This window comes from Stomoxys calcitrans, chromosome 2, assembly GCF_963082655.1.
Source record: "Stomoxys calcitrans chromosome 2, idStoCalc2.1, whole genome shotgun sequence".
Lineage (NCBI taxonomy): Eukaryota > Metazoa > Arthropoda > Insecta > Diptera > Muscidae > Stomoxys > Stomoxys calcitrans.
The window spans coordinates 20,503,830-20,522,112 of NC_081553.1; the positions used below are offsets into that span (position 1 = coordinate 20,503,830).

The 18,283-nt window shown below is 33.6% G+C and overlaps 1 protein-coding gene across 3 annotated transcripts in view; it reads left to right on the forward strand.

The window, feature by feature from the left end:
• LOC106080379 (GATA-binding factor C) overlaps nucleotides 1-18,283 on the forward strand; it is a 145,495-nt gene that overhangs the window by 77,111 nt on the left and 50,101 nt on the right. The window contains exon 5 of one of the 3 annotated variants that reach the window (XM_059362993.1): nucleotides 4,630-4,836. The exons of the other annotated variants lie outside the window; for them this stretch is intronic. Within the exon in view, the coding sequence (XP_059218976.1) occupies nucleotides 4,630-4,676 (47 nt within the window). The 3' untranslated portion in view covers nucleotides 4,677-4,836. Of the gene's footprint in view, nucleotides 1-4,629; nucleotides 4,837-18,283 lie in introns of those variants that run through there. 3 annotated transcript variants of the gene reach the window in all.

Consider the following 18,283-nt stretch of genomic DNA (forward strand, 5'->3'; position numbering starts at 1 on the left):
AGCAAAAAGCCATGTCCGTCAGTCTGTCCATCTCTCTGCTGAAATCACACTACAGTCTATAAAAGTGAAGATGTTGAGCTGAAATTTGGCACAGCGATTTATTTTCGTCTACTCGATATCCGTGATTAGAGACGTCCACATCGGACATTATTTGTATATAGCTCTCACATATACACAAATCTCCCGATATAGGTTCTTGAGCCTTAGAAGGCGCATTTATTACCCAATTTCGCTGAAATTTGCCACAGCGAGTTGGGTTAGACCCCTCGACATACGTTCCTAGTATAGCCAAGATCGGACTTTCTTTTGATATAACTGCAATATATACTGATTCCCCGGTTTAAGGTCTAGGGCCTTGAATGGCCAATAGGGGTCAGATCGGTCTATATTATTGTAACTACTCGAAATATGCGTCTGCGACCCCATAAAGCATTCTTGATCGTTGTGACATTTTATGTCGATCTAGCCATGTCCGTCCGTCTGTCCGTCCGTCTGTCGAAAGCACGCTAACTTCCGAAGGAGTAAATCTAGCTGCTTAAAATTTTGCACAAATACTTCCTATTAGTGTAGGTCAATTGGGATTGTAAATGGGCCATATCGGTCCACGCCCTCTAGAGGGCGCAATTCTTATCCAATTGGAATGAAATTTTGCACCACGTGTTTTGTTATGATATCCACCAACTGTACCAAGTATAGTACAAATCGGTCTATTTTTTGATTTAGCTGCCGTATAAACCGATCTTGGGTCTTGACTTCGTGAGCCTCTAAAGGGCGCAATTCTCATCCGATTGGAATTAAATTTAGCTGGACGTGTTTTGTTATGATATCCAACAACTGTACCAAGTATAGTACAAATCGGTCCATAACCTGATATAGCTGCCATATAAATCGATCTTGGGTCTAGACTTCTTGAGCCACTAGAGGGCGCAATTCTTATCCAATTTGACTGAAATTTTGCACATAGTGTTTTGTTATGGTATCCAACAACTGTGCTAAGTATGGTTTAAATCGGTTCATAACCTAATATAGCTGCCATATAAACCGATCTTGGGTCTTGACTTCTTGAGCCTCGAGAGGGCGCAATTGTTATCCGATTGGAATGAAATTTTGCATGATGTATTTTGTTATGATTTTCAACAACTGTGCCATATACGGTTCAAATCGGTTCATAACCTGATATAGCTGTCATATAAACCGATCTTGGGTCTTGACTTCTTCAACCTCTAGAGGGCGCAATTCTTATCCGATTGTAATGAAATTTTCCATGACGTATTTTATTATGACTTTCAACAAATGTGCCAAATAAATTTCAAATAGCTTCATAACCTGATATAGCTGTCATATAAACCGATCTGGGATCTTGACTTCTTTACCCACTAAAGGTCGCAATTACTATCCGATTTGTCTGAAATTTTGTACCACTTATCCTTTCATGACCATCAACATACGTGTTTATTAAAGGGTGATTTTTTTGAGGTTAGGATTTTCATGCATTAGTATTTGACAGATCACGTGGGATTTCAGACATGGTGTCAAAGAGAAAGATGCTCAGTATGGTTTGACATTTCATCATGAATAGACTTACTAACGAGCAACGCTTGCAAATCATTGAATTTTATTACCAAAATCAGTGTTCGGTTCGAAATGTGTTCATTCACCGTAACGTTGCGTCCAACAGCATCTTTGAAAAAATACGGTCCAATGATTCCACCAGCGTACAAACCACACCAAACAGTGCATTTTTCGGGATGCATGGGCAGTTCTTGAACGGCTTCTGGTTGCTCTTCACTCCAAATGCGGCAATTTTGCTTATTTACGTAGCCATTCAACCAGAAATGAGCCTCATCGCTGAACAAAATTTGTCAAAATTTGAACACATTTCGAACCGAACACTGATTTTGGTAATAAAATTCAATGATTTGCAAGCGTTGCTCATTAGTAAGTCTATTCATGATGAAATGTCAAAGCATACTGAGCATCTTTCTCTTTGACACCATGTCTGAAATCCCCCGTGATCTGTCAAATACTAATGCATGAAAATCCTAACCTCAAAAAAATCACCCTTTATGATCTGAATCCGTCTATAGCCTCATACTGCTCCCATATAAATCGATCTCTCTATTTTACTTCTTGAGCCCCCAAAGGACGCAATTCTTATTCGAATTGGCTGACATTTTACACAGGTCTCCAACATATAATTTAATTGTGCTTCGAACCTCACCATATCTTGATAACACTCTCATAGCAGAGCAAATCCTTTCTTTTATTCTTTTTTTTTGCCTAAGAAGAGATGTGGGAAAAGAACTCTACAAATGCGATCCATGGTGGAGGGTATATAAGATTCAGCCTGGCTGAACTTAGCACGCTTTTCTTTACCTCATACGGTGGCCCGTAGCTCAGAGGTTAGCATGTCCGCCTATGACCCTAAACGCCTGGGTTCGAATCCTGGCGAGACCATCAGAAAAAAATTTTCAGCTGTGGTTTTCCCCTCCTAATGCTGGCAAAATTTGTGGTGTACTATGCCATGTAAAACTTCTCTCCAAAGAGGTAACGCACTGCGGCACGCCTTTCGGACTCGGCTATAAAAAGGAGGCCCCTAATCATTGAGCTTAAAACTTGAAGCGGACTGCTCTCATTGATATGTGAGAAATTTGGCCCTGTTCCTTAGTGGAATGTTCATGGGCAAAATTTCCAATTTTTTTTTTTTCAAACTGTTTTAAATTTTTTTTTTTTAATTTCATTACCTTTGCTCATTTTTAAGGTTTGTCTCTTAAGTCTTTTGTTTTATGTCATAGAACTTCGCTTAAGAAATCTTCCCAACTAGCTGTTCATTATTCGGTTACTTCTACAAAATCTTTAGATGCAAATTTTCTTGTTTCTCTCCTTCTCTGGTCTTTGCTTTCCTCTCTCTCTCTCTCTGTCTCCCCTTCGTTCTACGTTCTACCTTTTCAAGGCAATTGTTAGCTTGGCATCATTGTTTGCTGTTGTATCTTTTATTGTATCAATGCCCCGATAAGCTTGGATTGAGGGCGTAAGAACATATGTCGGTTTGTGTGGGGCAAAATGTTGTCGTTTGTGTCATTGTCTGCATTCAAGAGATTCCTTAAACAGTGTCTCCACAAAACGAAACAATAAAAGGCATTATGGAGCCAAAAAATAAAATTGATTGGATGGCCAACAACGGCAAAAGCACCCCCCCCCCAACTCTACCCCGGTTGCCAGTGAGGCTTTTGCTTTAAACATTTGAGTGTGTCAGGTGAAAAATCCTGCAAATAAATCGACAACAATAAGACATATCATTGGGGGTATAAAATACCTCCAATGTGTAGTAGGCTGCCTTCCTTCTTAACAACTTGGAGTCTAAAGCCAAAAAAAACATATACCACAAAATTGCTGTCATGCATGGAGTTTAAGTAATTGATATGGGTGAGCTGGGCTTAACAATATGGCTTAAGAGCGAGTGAAAACAAAAAACTGTTTGTATGAAACGGTTAAGCATTGTTTGCAGGATTTAGGGTTGTCCACTGGCCACTACTGGTTGTTTTGGTATCTTGGTTGGTGTTTTGACAGTTTCAAAAGAAGTTAAACCTTCAAGTACGGCTGGTCAAGCTGATTTTGAGGCTGCTGTTGGTGGCATTGGGGATATATTGTTTTTCTTGAATTTAGGAAGTTAAAGGGAAAAAGGCGCTTGCAATTTAAGAGGAATGTTATAAATCTTTTTCAAGCAGTTGAGGCTTTCTGGAAAACTTGGCATGAAGTTTTTTTTTTAAGTTTTGCCTTGGGTTTCATTTTTTCTGTTAATTTTTCATATTTTGGTGTTTTCATTTATTTGGTCTAACATTTGTTTCCTTTTGAAAGAAAATTACTTCCACTTTCATTTTCTTTGTATTTGTAACAACCTGTGTAAACACACCCGTTTATTTACACTCACATCAATGTGTCTGTTGTTTGTCTTGTTCACCAGCTATTAAAAAAAAATATTTTAAAAAATTAAAAAAAATAAATTTTATAACAAACTTGTTTGCTGCTATTAACAATTTCATTCTATACTATACTATATACTAAACTATAACTATATATATATATATTGGGTTGCCCAAAAAGTAATTGCGGATTTTTTAAAAGAAGAACGTAAATGCATTTTTAATAAAACTTGGAATGAACTTTAATCAAATATACTTTTTTTAACACTTTTTTTCTAAAGCAAGCTAACTGACAGAAGAAAGAATGCAATTACAGAGTCAAAAGCAGTGCAAAAATTTTTCAACACCGACTATATGAAAAATCCGCAATTACTTTTTGGGCAACCCAATATATTTAAGCTATTGAATTTGTTTTGTTTTATGAATAACAATCTCTCTATCCCTTCGAAAAAAACACCTCTTGTATGTAAATGTTTTGAATGTTATCTAAAACTGCCTTCAATCTTCAAAACAACTGCTCATCTTCACTTGCACTTGAAACACTTTTCTTTTTGGTAAAAAAAAAACTGCACCTTTTCCCCAAGGGAAAACTGCACTTCTCTAGTCACCATCACGCACCAGCACCATCTAAATATAAGTCTTCACTTATGCCACACTGAGTTGCCAGCAAGCTATTTTCTCCATATTCCCCTCCCCAACACTGCAGCCTGGGTACATGGGATTTTTGTGTTTTATGATGCTGTTGGAAATTAGCTGGAATTTCTTGAAGATCCAGGAAAAACAGAAAAGAAAATCAAGCTCTCTATAAATCGTTAGCTGAAATGCAGACCTTTTTTTTTTGTTTGGGCTCCCAACGAAAACGAAAAGAGTTCCAAATAAACTGCTGATAGCAATTGCTTGGGAGTAGGCCCACAAAATAGCTAGGCACAGGCAAACCATACAGCCAGTCTTACCAAAATCATTGGAGATGAGAAATAAATAAAAAAAAACACACACTCACACTCAAAAATGTGCACAAAATTCCTAGAAAAAAAAAATCAGTCTCCATAAAATTTATAAAAGGCGAATAGCACCAGGGCTCAACTATGAACCAGCACACACACAATCAAATGAACAAGAAGAGAAACCTTAAAAAAAAACGATAAACGACAATAAGAGAAAAAAAAAATACCAACAGCCCAAGAAGGCCTTACATGCAGATGGAGGAACAAAGTGTAAGGACAGACATAGGCCTGGTCACATACTAAAACTCAAAACTACAGTTAGATATAAACACTAAATCATAAAGACCTGGCCCCGAACAGACAGACAAAAGGAAAACCTGCTGCTAGCCCGTCGGCCAGCCTCCTAAGCTGCCAGACATTTTACGTGGTAAAAACCCTTGGACCCCGCATCAAAAAAAAAAAAAAAAACAAATCGTCACAGGGAACTGTCACCAACTACAGGCGGGCCAGGCAAACTCCTCCAAAAGGCCATACATAAGCCTGCGTCTGCGTCTGCAACACCACTCACTCTCTCTCTCTCAATAAAGGAAACAATTCAACAAAAAAAAGGCTAATTGAAATCAAAACAAAAATCCTTAATGATCGAAAAAAAATCAAACAAAAAAAGGCCACAACACAGAAAAAATACCCAACCAGCTACTCACATTCGCTTATTTGAGGCTTATTAATAGTTTTGTATTGAGATTTTGGCCAAAACGAATGCAAACACACACACACGGTTATACCCTGTTGGTCTTATGCATAAAAAGGTCAAGTTGTACACGTTTAAGGGGCCAAATACAACAAATTCTTGTTGTGTCATCGCTTGCTTGCTTGCACAACACAGCAGCAGCAGCATCATCAACCTTTGTTGTTGTTGTTGTTGTTTTTTCTTTTTTTCTTCTTTGAATTTTTGGCCATAACATTCAACCGAATTTACAACGCAAGCGTGCGAGAGTTTATTGTACAAATTGTTGTTTTTGTAGTTAAATCGTAAAAACAACACCATCATCATCATCATTGGCGGCGGCGGCGGCGGCGACGGCAGCAGCAACATGGAATTGAGCAGGCCTTATAAACAAACATCATTAACGCATTGATTTATTGGCTCTGGTCCATTTCAAAGTAAATAAATTTTTTCGAAAAGCAAACAAAAAATTGTGGCTGTCCCTGTCCAGTAAGGGGAAGGGGGTTGGTCCTAGATAAGGTCTAAATACAAATGCTAATCATTTAAATGGCTCACTTAAGGGTATTTATTTGAAAAGGAATATAAAAATTTTATTGTTTTACAAAGAAAAATGCAAAGCATGCAGTATTCTTGCACTCAAATCACTGCAAGAACATTCCAAGGGGTTTGCATGCTAGAAATGTAACAATTAATAATATTGATTAACAAAATGTATGCCGAAAGATATCTCCTCATACAGAAGTTTTTAAAGACTGGTGGTGCGATAAATGTCGCCAAAATTACAAACTTTGCCCATGAATATTTCACTAAGGATCGGGGGAAAATTTCTCACATATCAATGAGTTCAGTGCGTTTCAAGTTTTAAGTTCAATGATAAGGGTCCTCCTTTTTATAGCCGAGTCCGAAAGGGGTGCCGCAGTGCGACAACTCTTTGGAGAGAAGTTTTTACTTGGCATAGTACCTCTTGCCATCATTAGGAGGGCAAAACCACGGCTGAAAATTTTTTTCTGATGGTCTTGCCAGGATTCGAACCCAGGCGTTCAGCGTCACAGGAGAACATGCTAACCTCTGCACTACGGTGGCCAACATTACAAATGCAAATTTGCTCATGAACATTTCATTACGGAATAGGAAAAGCTTCTGCCAATTTAAGTTTAAACACAATGATAAGGGACTTCCTTTTTCTAACCAAGTTCAAACGGAGTGCCGCAGTGCATCACCTTGTTGGGAAAATATTTTTAGAAATGGCATAGTACCTCACAAATGTCACCAGCATTAGTAGGAATAATTATCGCTAAAAAATGTTTCTGTTGATTTTGCTAGGCGTTCAACATCATAGGAGGACATGCTAACCAATGCGCTATGATTGACTCTTAACATGCTAACCAATGCGCTATGATTGACTCCCATATTGCAAAAATTCAAATAATCTTGTTAAGCCCTTCAGTATCGTAAAAGGACTTTTCAATTATATTCATTATAGTGAACGGTATTGAAAGATCTGCATTGGTCTTCTTTAGTTACTTCATTTTTGTTTCTTCTGTTGCTCTTAAAAGATCCAATTAAGATTTTCACAAAGGAGGTGCATACTTTAAGGCGCATAAGTCATAATATTTTAATAAAATATTATTTAAATCAATTTTTCAATAAAAATATTTGACTGGAAAATATTTATCATAATTTTTTAAAAATTCAGATGCCTTTTTTATAACATATGAAAAATATTGCTGAAAAATCAACTCCTAAAAGTATGCAATATTTGAAGTTCAAGTTAACTCATGTATTATAGTTCCTTTATTTGACCTCATCCCAGCCAATTTAGCAATTCAGATGTGTTTTCGTTGCATACTTAACATTAAAAATTGTTTTGCAGTATAATACAGACAAATTTATTAAAATTAATTACGGTAAACTAAAATAAATTAGAATTTTCACAAAGGAGGTGCATACTTTAAGGCGAAATTAAATCACAATGTTATGAAATAATTTTATTAAAATCAATTAACCTTGACTGGAAAATATTTATCATACTTTTTTAAAATACAAATGCCATTTGTATTACATATCACAAATATTGCCGATAATTCAACTCTTAAAAGTATGCAATATTTGAAGGTCAAGTTGACTTATGTATTCTACTTAATTTTTTTTGGCCTCATCCCAGCCAATATAGCAATTCAGATGTGTTTTCGTTGCAAACTTAACATTAAAAATTGTTTTGCAGTATAATACAGTCAAGTCTATTAAAATTAATTGCGGTAGATTTAAATAAATTAAGATTTTCACAAAGGAGGTGAATACTTCAAGGCGCATAGAATCATAATGTTATGATAAAATATTATAAAAATCTATTTTTAAAAATAAAATCTTGACTGCAAATTATGTATCATAAATTTTTTAAAATTCAGATGCCATTTTTATTACATATGAAAAATATTGCTGATATTTCAACTCCTAAAAGTATGCAATATTTGAATTCATATATGCTAGTTCCTTTAATTGCCCTCATCCCAGCCAATATAGCAATTCAGATTTGTTTCCGTTGCAAACTTGACATAAACAAGTAAAAGCGTGCTAAGTTCGGCCGGGCCGAATCATGAGATCCCACCGCCATGGATTTTGCAAAAAATTTATACAAAATAAAATTTAGTCGAAGGGCATAATCTTATTCTACATACAAAACTTCTGTCAAACCAACAAACATTTAAGGTTCTAGGAACCGAACAAAGATGATCGAGATAATGCTTTGGACCGTATTAGGCTGAGTTTGTTGGAAGTCATAATAAACACTACATACTCAATTTCAGCCAAATCGGACAAAAATTGCGGCTTGTAAGGACTCAATAAGTCAAATCGGGAGATCGGTTTATAAGGGAGTTTTATCAGGTTATGGACCGATTTGGACCATACTTAACACAATTCTTGGAAGTCATAACGGAACACCTGCAAAATGTCAGCCAAATCGGACATAAATTTCGGCTTGTAAGGGCTGAAGAAGTCAAATCTGGAGATCGATCTATAAGAGAGCTATATCATTTGAACCATACTTGACACAATTGTTGGAAGTCATAACAGAACACCACGTGCAAAATTTCAGCCAAATCTAACAAAAATTGCGGCTTTTAACGACTCAAGAAGTCAAATCTATACAAAATTTCAAGCTGCTGGCTTTACGAGTTCGACCACTATCGTGATTTCGACAGACGGACGGACGGACATGGCTAGATCGTCTCCGAACGTAGAGACGATCAACAATATGTAAACTTTAAGGGATCTTAGACGAATATTTCGAGGTGTTACAAAGGGAATGACTAGATTAGTATACCCCCATCCTATGGTGCATATGCAGCATAATACAGTTAAAGTTAAGAAACATTTTCCTGAAAATTTAGAAGGCTAAATATTCTCTTAACTACGCAATACTTAAAGAGCTTTTAAATCCCCTAAAAGTATGCTATATGTTTGCACATTACCTATTTTAACTATGAAGTTGTATCTTTTTCTCAAGACTTGTTTAGGAGAAACTAGTAAAGAGGTGCTAAGTTTGAACGGGCCAAATTCCACCTAAGTTCGACCAGTCCGAAACCCACCACCATGGGTTCTGCCAAAATTTACAAAAATTTAACATAATTGTAAGTCAAAATTTTACTTTACGTACCACATTTCTGCCAAATCAGGCAAAAGATTTTTGTGAAAAATATAAAAACTCTAAATATTTTGGAATGAACTCAAAACATTGCCGAATATCAGTCGTTGCTGAATATTTCTTCTAATATATGGAAGACAGACTTAAATGAGTATATTTTCGAAAACAAATATTTCTTACAATCCTAAAAGTATGCAACATTAGACATTAATGTCTACAACAATTCTTCTAATAAAAATTCTTTAATTCATACTAATTTTTTCGAAGAGATCTGCCAAAAATTGACAAAAACTGAACATAATTGTAAGTCAAAATTCTACTTTACGTACCACATTTGTGCCAAACCTGGCAAAAGTTTTTTTTTTTTTTTTAAATATGAAAAAATCTTTACATATTTTGGAATAATGAACTCAAAAAATTGCTTAATTTCAGTCGTTGCTGTATATTTTTTTGCAATATATGGAAGCCAGACTTAAATAAGAATATTTCCGAAAACAAATATTTCTTACAGTCCTAAAAGTATGCAATTTAATAATGTCTGCAACAATTCTTCTTATAAAAGTTCTTTAATTCATAGTAAATTTTTCTTGTTTTTTTATCTTTAACATCTAGGACACAAGATTAGAGCAATTTTTCTGAAAAATAAAAATTTTTCTAAACCCCTAGAGGTATGCAATAATGTTGGTGCTTTATAGAAAAATTAAACTACCATGGCATCAAACGTATATGTCTGCAACAAGTCTTCTCATAAAATTTCTTTAATTCATAATAAATGTGTCTTGTTTTTTCTGTCTTTAATATCTAGGACACAAGATTAGAAAAAATTTTCATAAAAGTAAAAAATTTTCTAAATCCCTAGAGGTATGCTATAATTTTGGTACTTTATAGAAAAATTAAACTACCATGGCATCAACCGTATCGAGCAAATTAGAAAACCTGTTCTGCGGTAATAAGCCTCAAACTTTTCGAAGGCTATTAGTAATGCAAACCTTCTCTACCAAGTTTTGTTCACTGGCGTCAAGCCAATTGGACTGGTGGAGATGGGATGTATGTGGGAGATAAAAAGGAGATAAGATAATAAAAGGAGAAAAGAGAATATGGGTATCGAGATGGGATGTATGTGGGACAACTTTTCTTTCACTTTACGCTTTACACCAACACCGGAGGTCGCCGCAGCGCAGAGGTTAGCATATCCGCCTATGACGCTGAACGCATGGGTTTGAATCCCGGCGAAATCCGGCGAAAACAAAAATTTCAAAGGTGGTTTTCCCCTCCCAATGATGGCAACATTTGTGAGGTACTATGCCATATAAAACTTCTCTCCAAAGAGGTGTCGCACTGCGGCCCAGCGTTCGGACTCGACTATAAAAGGGAGGCCCCTTATCATTGAGCTTAAAACTTGAATCGGACTGCACTCATTGATAGGTGAGAAGATTGGCCCTGTTTCTTAGTGGAATGTTTAGAGGGAAAAATTTGCAATTTTTTTACGCTTTACACACGTTTGCTTCTATGGTCCCATTTCATTAAAATTAACTTTAAAATTAAAGATTTTTTTTTTTTTTGAATAACAAAACATACTGAAATTAATTGGGTATATCTTTTTTTCAACCTCCTACCACATAGTATTCCAATTTTTTTTTTAGTAATCCCTGGTATTTTATAACATTTTTCTTTTGTTTTAATTCTTGTCACTTCAATTCGTGCTGAAAATGCAGAGACAAAATAAAAAACAACGAATCAACTTCATCATCATCATTATTATTGTCATGTTGGTGGCGTGTTTCGATGTTCTTGTGTTTTTTTTTTTTTTTTGTTCTTTCGGTTTGATGGTGGTTTCCAAAGAATTTAAAGACTTTTGTTGGCGTTGGTTACTTTTCGTGTGGAGTGTTTTTCAAAACCCCTACCCTAAGCAGTCAAAGCCTTCATACAATGTTTTGTGGGCTGTTTATATGGTGGCATCTTGTTAACAATGCCAAAAGACAAAATGCTCTGCAAAAACTTTATAAAGCGACACAGCTTAAAAGAAAACAAAATAAAGTCTTGCTTAATTTAAAAATAAACACACAACAAACAACTTCAAGAAATGGTAATGAAATGAAATTGATAATAAAATATTTAAGGGCCTCAGAAACACACACTACAGCCTTTAATTATAAATTCATTTCAAATAATCAGCCAACAAACCTCCTTTTCAACACCATACAAGCTATTAAAGTGGAGGGGTGGTGTCATTTAAGTGCGTGTGGAAGTTTTTTACGTTTTTTTGGATATTTTTTTTTTATTAATAAAAAAATAAATAATGTCACTGTTGTTTTATTGCCAAAGACCATCAACACATGGTAAAAACCTCAAAAATCTCTTAACCAGCCAAATACATAAAAAAACCAAAAACATAATTCTAAAACTTTGTTAGCAAGGGGGAAGGGGGCCAGCGGAGTCCATAAGTCCTGCTGACATACCTGCTTTAATTTACGACGAACTCATAACACGCATTCTCGCTCCTTGTTAATTTTGTTGAAAGCTTTACAGCAGACGGACAACAAAATTAAAAACCAAAAGAAATTGTCCATCTGGGGGGGTTCATCCACCACCACCACACATGTGTGTGTTGCCATAAGACTCATATACAAATTATTGCAAACCTATAAAAAAATAACATAAGCCAAAATAAAAAAAATATAAAATCTACAACAAGAATTGTTACAAAAACAAAGGCCAACAATAGCCAACACAACAGAAAGCCCAACAACTAAAAACAAAAAAAAAAACACATAAAAAAGAAATTAAATATAAGTGGACTCTCAGGATTGCCAAATACAATATTTGTTTGGATGTGTATGTTGTCATGTATATCTCATGTTTGTTTGCTAGTTATAGTGGTTACTTTCAGTACTTTTTTTTTGTTTTTGTTGTTGTTTCTGCTTTTACGAGCCAACTCATAAAACAAAAGAAGAACGCACTGCATACACCAAATGAAATTATAGTTGGACACCACTGTTTAATGGTCATTAGTCAGCAAAGTACATGACTATGTGTGTAGCCACCTCTCCTTCCTGCCAATAACAACGTAAATATAAAACCTCTTCATCCCACTCAAATATGAAAACCAACAACAAAAAAAAAACGTTACAAGTGTCTCTCTTTCTCACCATGTGGTTAACGCGTTTTCTATTCCTATACACACTATCACCACCACCCGCCTTTTAGGTCCAAAGCATTGACCGCAATTATAGCACACCCTATTTAAGTTACATGGCTGGTTGAGTTTACACCAAGAGAAAGGAAAAGCTATGAACAAAAATAAAAAAAAAAATATTGAAGCAAAAAAATTTTTAATTTTAGTAAAACATTTCATTTTTTTTAGTACAAATTTCATAGATTTTAGTAAAAATTTTATAATTTTAGTAAAAAATTATTAGATTTAGTATATAATTATTTTATTTAAGAAAAAAATTGCAAATGCAAATTTTGCCCATGAACAATCCACTAAGGAACAGGGGCAAATTTCTCACATATCAATTAGTGGAGTCCAATTCAATTTTTGAACTATGATAAGGAACCTCCTTTTTTACAGCCGAGGGTGAACGGCGTGCTGCAGTGCGACACCTCTTTGGAGAGAAGTTTTACATGGCATAGTACTTCACAAATGTTGCCAGTAGGAGGGGAAAAACACCGCTGAAATTTTTTTTAATGGTCTCGCCTGGATTCGATCCCATGCGGACATGCCAACCTATGGACATGCTACCTAAAATAAGTTTTGTACTGATATTAATTGTGTAAAACTGCAAATTTGACCATAAAAATTCTCATAAAGAACAGCGGCGATACTTCTCTCATATCAATGAGTGCTGTCCAATAAGATTTTAAGCTCGAAATAGAAAGGAGGTCCCTGCCTCCATTCTTTTGCCGTGTTCGAAGGGCTTGTCGCAAAGCGACACCACTTATAAGAGAAGTTTATTCAACTAATTACCTAAGATAAATACGTCGGAAGTATAGCCAGCACTAAGAGGGGATAACCACCGCTAAACATTATTTCTGATGTTCTCTCCGGGATTTGAACTCAGTCGTTGAGCGGCAGCCTCTGCGCTACCATGGTCACTCAAACAATCTTAATTTGGTACTAAAGATAATTGTATACCAGGGCTAATTTTGTGGTAAAGTTAAATTTGTACTAAAATTATATTATGCTTAAATTAATTTGGTACTAAAATTAATTATTGTACTAAAATTATTATTGTACTAAAACTAATTTTGTACTAAAATTTATTTTGTACTAACCAAAAGCTAATATGATATAAAATTAATTTTGTACTAAAATTTAAAGTCAGGCTTTCAGTGTCATAGGCGAACATGCTAACCTCTGTGCTACGATAGCCTACTAAAAAAAACCTAATTTTGTACTAAAATTCATTTTGTACCTTAAAAGTAATTTTGTATTAAAATTTATTTTGTACTAAATTTAATTTTGTTTTTAAATTAAATTTGTACTAAAACAATTTTCGTACTAAAATCAAAGGCTAATATGATATAAAATTAATTTTGTACTAAAATTTAAAGCCAGACTTTCAGTGTCTTAGGCGAACATGCTAACTTCTGTGCTACGGTGGCCTCCTAAAAAACTTAATTTTGTACTAAAATTCATTTAGTGCTTTAAAATTAATTTTGTACTAAAATTTACTTTGTACTGAAAATACTTTTATACTAAAATTTATTTTGCACTTAAATTTATTTTGTACTAAATTATATTTTGTACTAAAATTTATTTTGCTCTAAAATTTATTTTGTACTAAAAATGCATAATGTTTGTACTAAAATTAATTTTGTTTTAAAATTACTTTTGTACTTAAATCAAAGGCTAATATGATATAAAATTAATTTTGTACTAAAATTTAAAGCCAGGCTTTCAGTGTCTTAGGCGAAAATGCTAACTTCTGTGCTACGATGGCTTCCTAAAAAACTTAATTTTGTACTAAAATTCTATTTGTACTTTAAAACCAATTTTGCACTAAAATTTATTGTGTACCAAAATTTATTGTGTACTAAAATTTATTTTCTGCTAAAATTTATTTTGCACTAAAATTTATTTTGTACTAAAATTTATTTTGTGCTAAAATTTATTTAGTACTAAAAATAAATTTTGTACAGAAATTAGTCTTGCACCAACGATAATTTTGTACAAAATTAGTTTCAAAGAACAAAATTACGTTGTTAGGGGTCCACCTCAGCGCAGAGGTTACGATATCCGCCCATGACTCCGAAAGCCTGGGTTTAAAAATTATTTTTGCACTAAAATTATTTTTGTACTAAAATTATTTTTGTCCTAAAATTATTTTTGTACTAAAATAATTTTTGTACTAAAATTATTTTTGTACTAAAATTATTTTTGTACTAAAATTATTTTTGTACTAAAATTAATTTTGTGCTAAAATTCATTTTGTACTAGAACTCATTTTGATCTAAATGTAATTTTGTTCCAAAATTAGCTTTTTTGCTAAAAAAAATGAATTAATCAATTCATTATTTTGCACTAAAATTATTTTTGTACTAAAATAATGTTTGTACTAAAATTAATTTTGTACTAAAACTATTTTTGTACTAAAATAATTTTTGTACTAGTACTCATTTGGATCTAAATGTAATTTTGTACTAAAATTAGCTTTATTGTAAAATTAATAGTACAAAACTAACGAATTGATTAATTAATTAATTTTGTACTAAAATTATTTTTGTACTAAAATTATCTCATTTTGAATAAAATATGATTTTTTACAAAAATTAATTTATTAATTTTATTTAATTAATTTTGTACTAAAATTACTTATGTACTAAAATTGTTTTTGTACTAAAATTGTTTTTGTACTAAAATTAATTTTGTACTAAAATTATTTTTGTACTAAAATTAATTTTGTACTAAAATTATTTTTGTACTAAAATTAATTTTGTACTAAAATTATTTTTGTACTAAAATTAATTTTGTGCTAAAACTAATTTTGTACTAAAATTATTTTTGCACTATAATTATTTTTATACCAAAATTAGTTTTGTACTAAAATTATTTTTGTACTCGAACTCATTTTGAACTAAATATAATTTTGTACTAAAATAAGCTTTATGCTAAAATTAATTGTGTACTAAAACTAGTTTTGTACTTAAATTAAGTTTTTTATTAAAGTAACGTTGTTCTAAAATAATTGTGAACTGTAATAAATTTCGTATTAAATTAATATTGCGAAACAAATTTTTTGTACTAAAATTATATTGAAATTAATTATAATGAAAATAATTTTTTTAATTACGCCAATTTTGTCTTGATATCAATTTTGTTTTAAATAATTTTTCCTAACATTAATTTTGTACTAAAACTAGCTTTGAACTAGAACTTATGGTGCACTAAAATTAGTTTTGAACTAAAATAAAAAAACAAATGTTTATACTAAAAATAATACTGTACTAAAAATAGTTTTGTACTCAAAATTATTTTGTACTAAAATTAGTTTGATGGCATATTTGAAGCTAATATTGTTTTCCATTTCTTTAAAAAAAAAATTTTAAATATTTTTAGAAAAAATATTCCTTTTTTTATTTAACTCATTTTTTGTGCATAGCAATTTTATTGCCCTCGCACATCGCAGCGATTTTCTCTAAGTGTACTTTCCGTCCATTTTCAATTAATTCATTTATTTTTCCTCCAAATCCCAAAAGAAAGTTGTTGCCCAAAGAAAAACAAATTATCAAAATGCATATAAAAGTAATAATTATACATTTTTTGTTGTTGCTGCTGCCTAAATATTTAATAACTACATTATAAACGCTAAAGGCCAGCAGGACGGACGGGTAGCATTTAAAATTTTTGATCATGGCCCAAAAGTTAACGTTGCGTAAAAATGCATGCAAAGGAAAAATTGAAAAATACACAACAACAACACACACACAAACCTCAAATGACATTACCTCAATTCTCCTTTGTATCTTCACTAATTTCCATTTCCCCCATGATCATATTCACCTACCCCACTCATCATTTATATCATATTAGCCTTTGGCTTAGAGTCCAGAATTTCTAGTCGAAGCGAATAATTTGCTTTAAAAATTAAAAAAAAAAAATAACAAAAAAAAACCAAATTTTTTTTTGTTTTTGGCCTACTACTTGGAGCAAATAGAGAGACAGACGGACATTAAACATCATGTAATTGCAGAGTTATTAACATGACTTGACGTTACTTGGCCTAAGATTGAAAGGCCGACACACAAACTGGAAAGATGGACAGACAAAACCGGAGTGTTTATCATTTACGCTTCCCTGAAGATTTTAACCTTCTAATTTAAGCTATCAAAACAATACAGCGTACTGGCCAATTTACGGCCCAAGGGGGTCATAATAGATGTTTGAATTATAAATGCAGGAGGTTCAAGGTTAAATTTTCTTCTAGAAGTAATATTGCAGTAAATAAAGTAAATTAAAATAAAAAAAAGTAAAAAAAAAATTAAAAAAAATTGCATAATGTACAATAAAATCGAATTTAATGATAAACAATAAAATAAATTAAAATTAATAAAATGTAACAATTAAAAGCGTGCTAAGTTCGGCCGGGCCGAATCTTATATACCCTCCACAATGGATCGCATTTGTTGAGTTCTTTCATCGGCATCTCTTCTAAGGCAAAAAATGATAAAAGAAAAGATTTGCTCTGCTATTAGAGCGATATCAAGATATGTTCCGGTTCGGACCACAATTAAATTATATGTTGGAGACCTGTGTAAAATGTCATCCAATTCGAATAAGAATTGCGCCCTTTGGGGACTCAAGAAGTAAAATAGAGAGATCGATTTATATGGGAGCTGTATGAGGCTATGGACCGATTCAGACCATAATAAACTCGTATGTTGATGGTCATGAGAGGATCCGTTGTACAAAATGTCATTCAAATCGGATAAAAATTGCGCCCTCTAGAGGCTCTAGAAGTCAAGTCGCCAGATCGGTTTATATGACAGCTATATCAGGTTATTAACCGATTTGAATCAGACAGTTGTTGGATATCATAACAAAAACGTTGTGCAAAATTTCATGCAAATCGGAAAAGAATTGCACCCTCTAGAGGCTCAAGAAGTCAAGACCCAAGATCGGTTTATATGGCAGCTATATCAAAACATGGACCAATATGGCCAATTTACAATCCCAACCGACCTTCACCAGCTTGCTTTCGACAGACAGACGGACGGATGGACGGACATGGCTAGATCGACATAAAATATCACAACGATCAAGAATATATATACTTTATGGGGTATCAGACGAATATTTCGAGTAGTTGTAAACAGAATGACCCCCAACCTATGGTGGAGGGTATAAAAATCAATTTGTGTTTGTTTGTAGGTTTGTTTGTGTGTTCCTTATAGACTCAGAAACAGCTGAACCGATTTCTGAAATTTTAACATATGGTGCATAATGATCCCGTGTTGAAAATAGGGTACTACATTTTTTGATATCTGAAGGGGGGGGGCGGACCCTCCCCCTTACCCTAATTTTCAGAAAAGCCACATTTCGGAGATGTGTGGTGCGATTTAAGCGAAATTTTGTGTGATCTCATATAGTACCCTTAAAAATAAAAATTTTGGTATCCCAATTTCGGATGAGGTACCTAAGGGGGGTGCCCCACCCTAAAACCTACCAATCATATATTTACACCAATCACGACAATATGGGACTCAAATGAAAGGTATTTAGGATAAGAAAACGTATCTGATATCCAATTGTCGGACCAAGTGTTAGGGGGACTACCCCAACCCCCAAAGCACCCCTAAATCGGGCATGTTTACCGACCATGTAGGGCTTAAATGAAAGGTATTGGTAGGTAGAGCACTAATTTGATACCCACTTTCGGGACCAATTTTCCTTTCCCAAAATACCCCACAAACAGCAATTTTTAACTGACCATCGCAATATAGGGCTCAAATGAAAGGTATTTGGGAGTAGAATACGAATTTGATATTCAAATGTAGGACCATATATTTAGGCCATCACCCCTTCCCCTAAACACGGGAC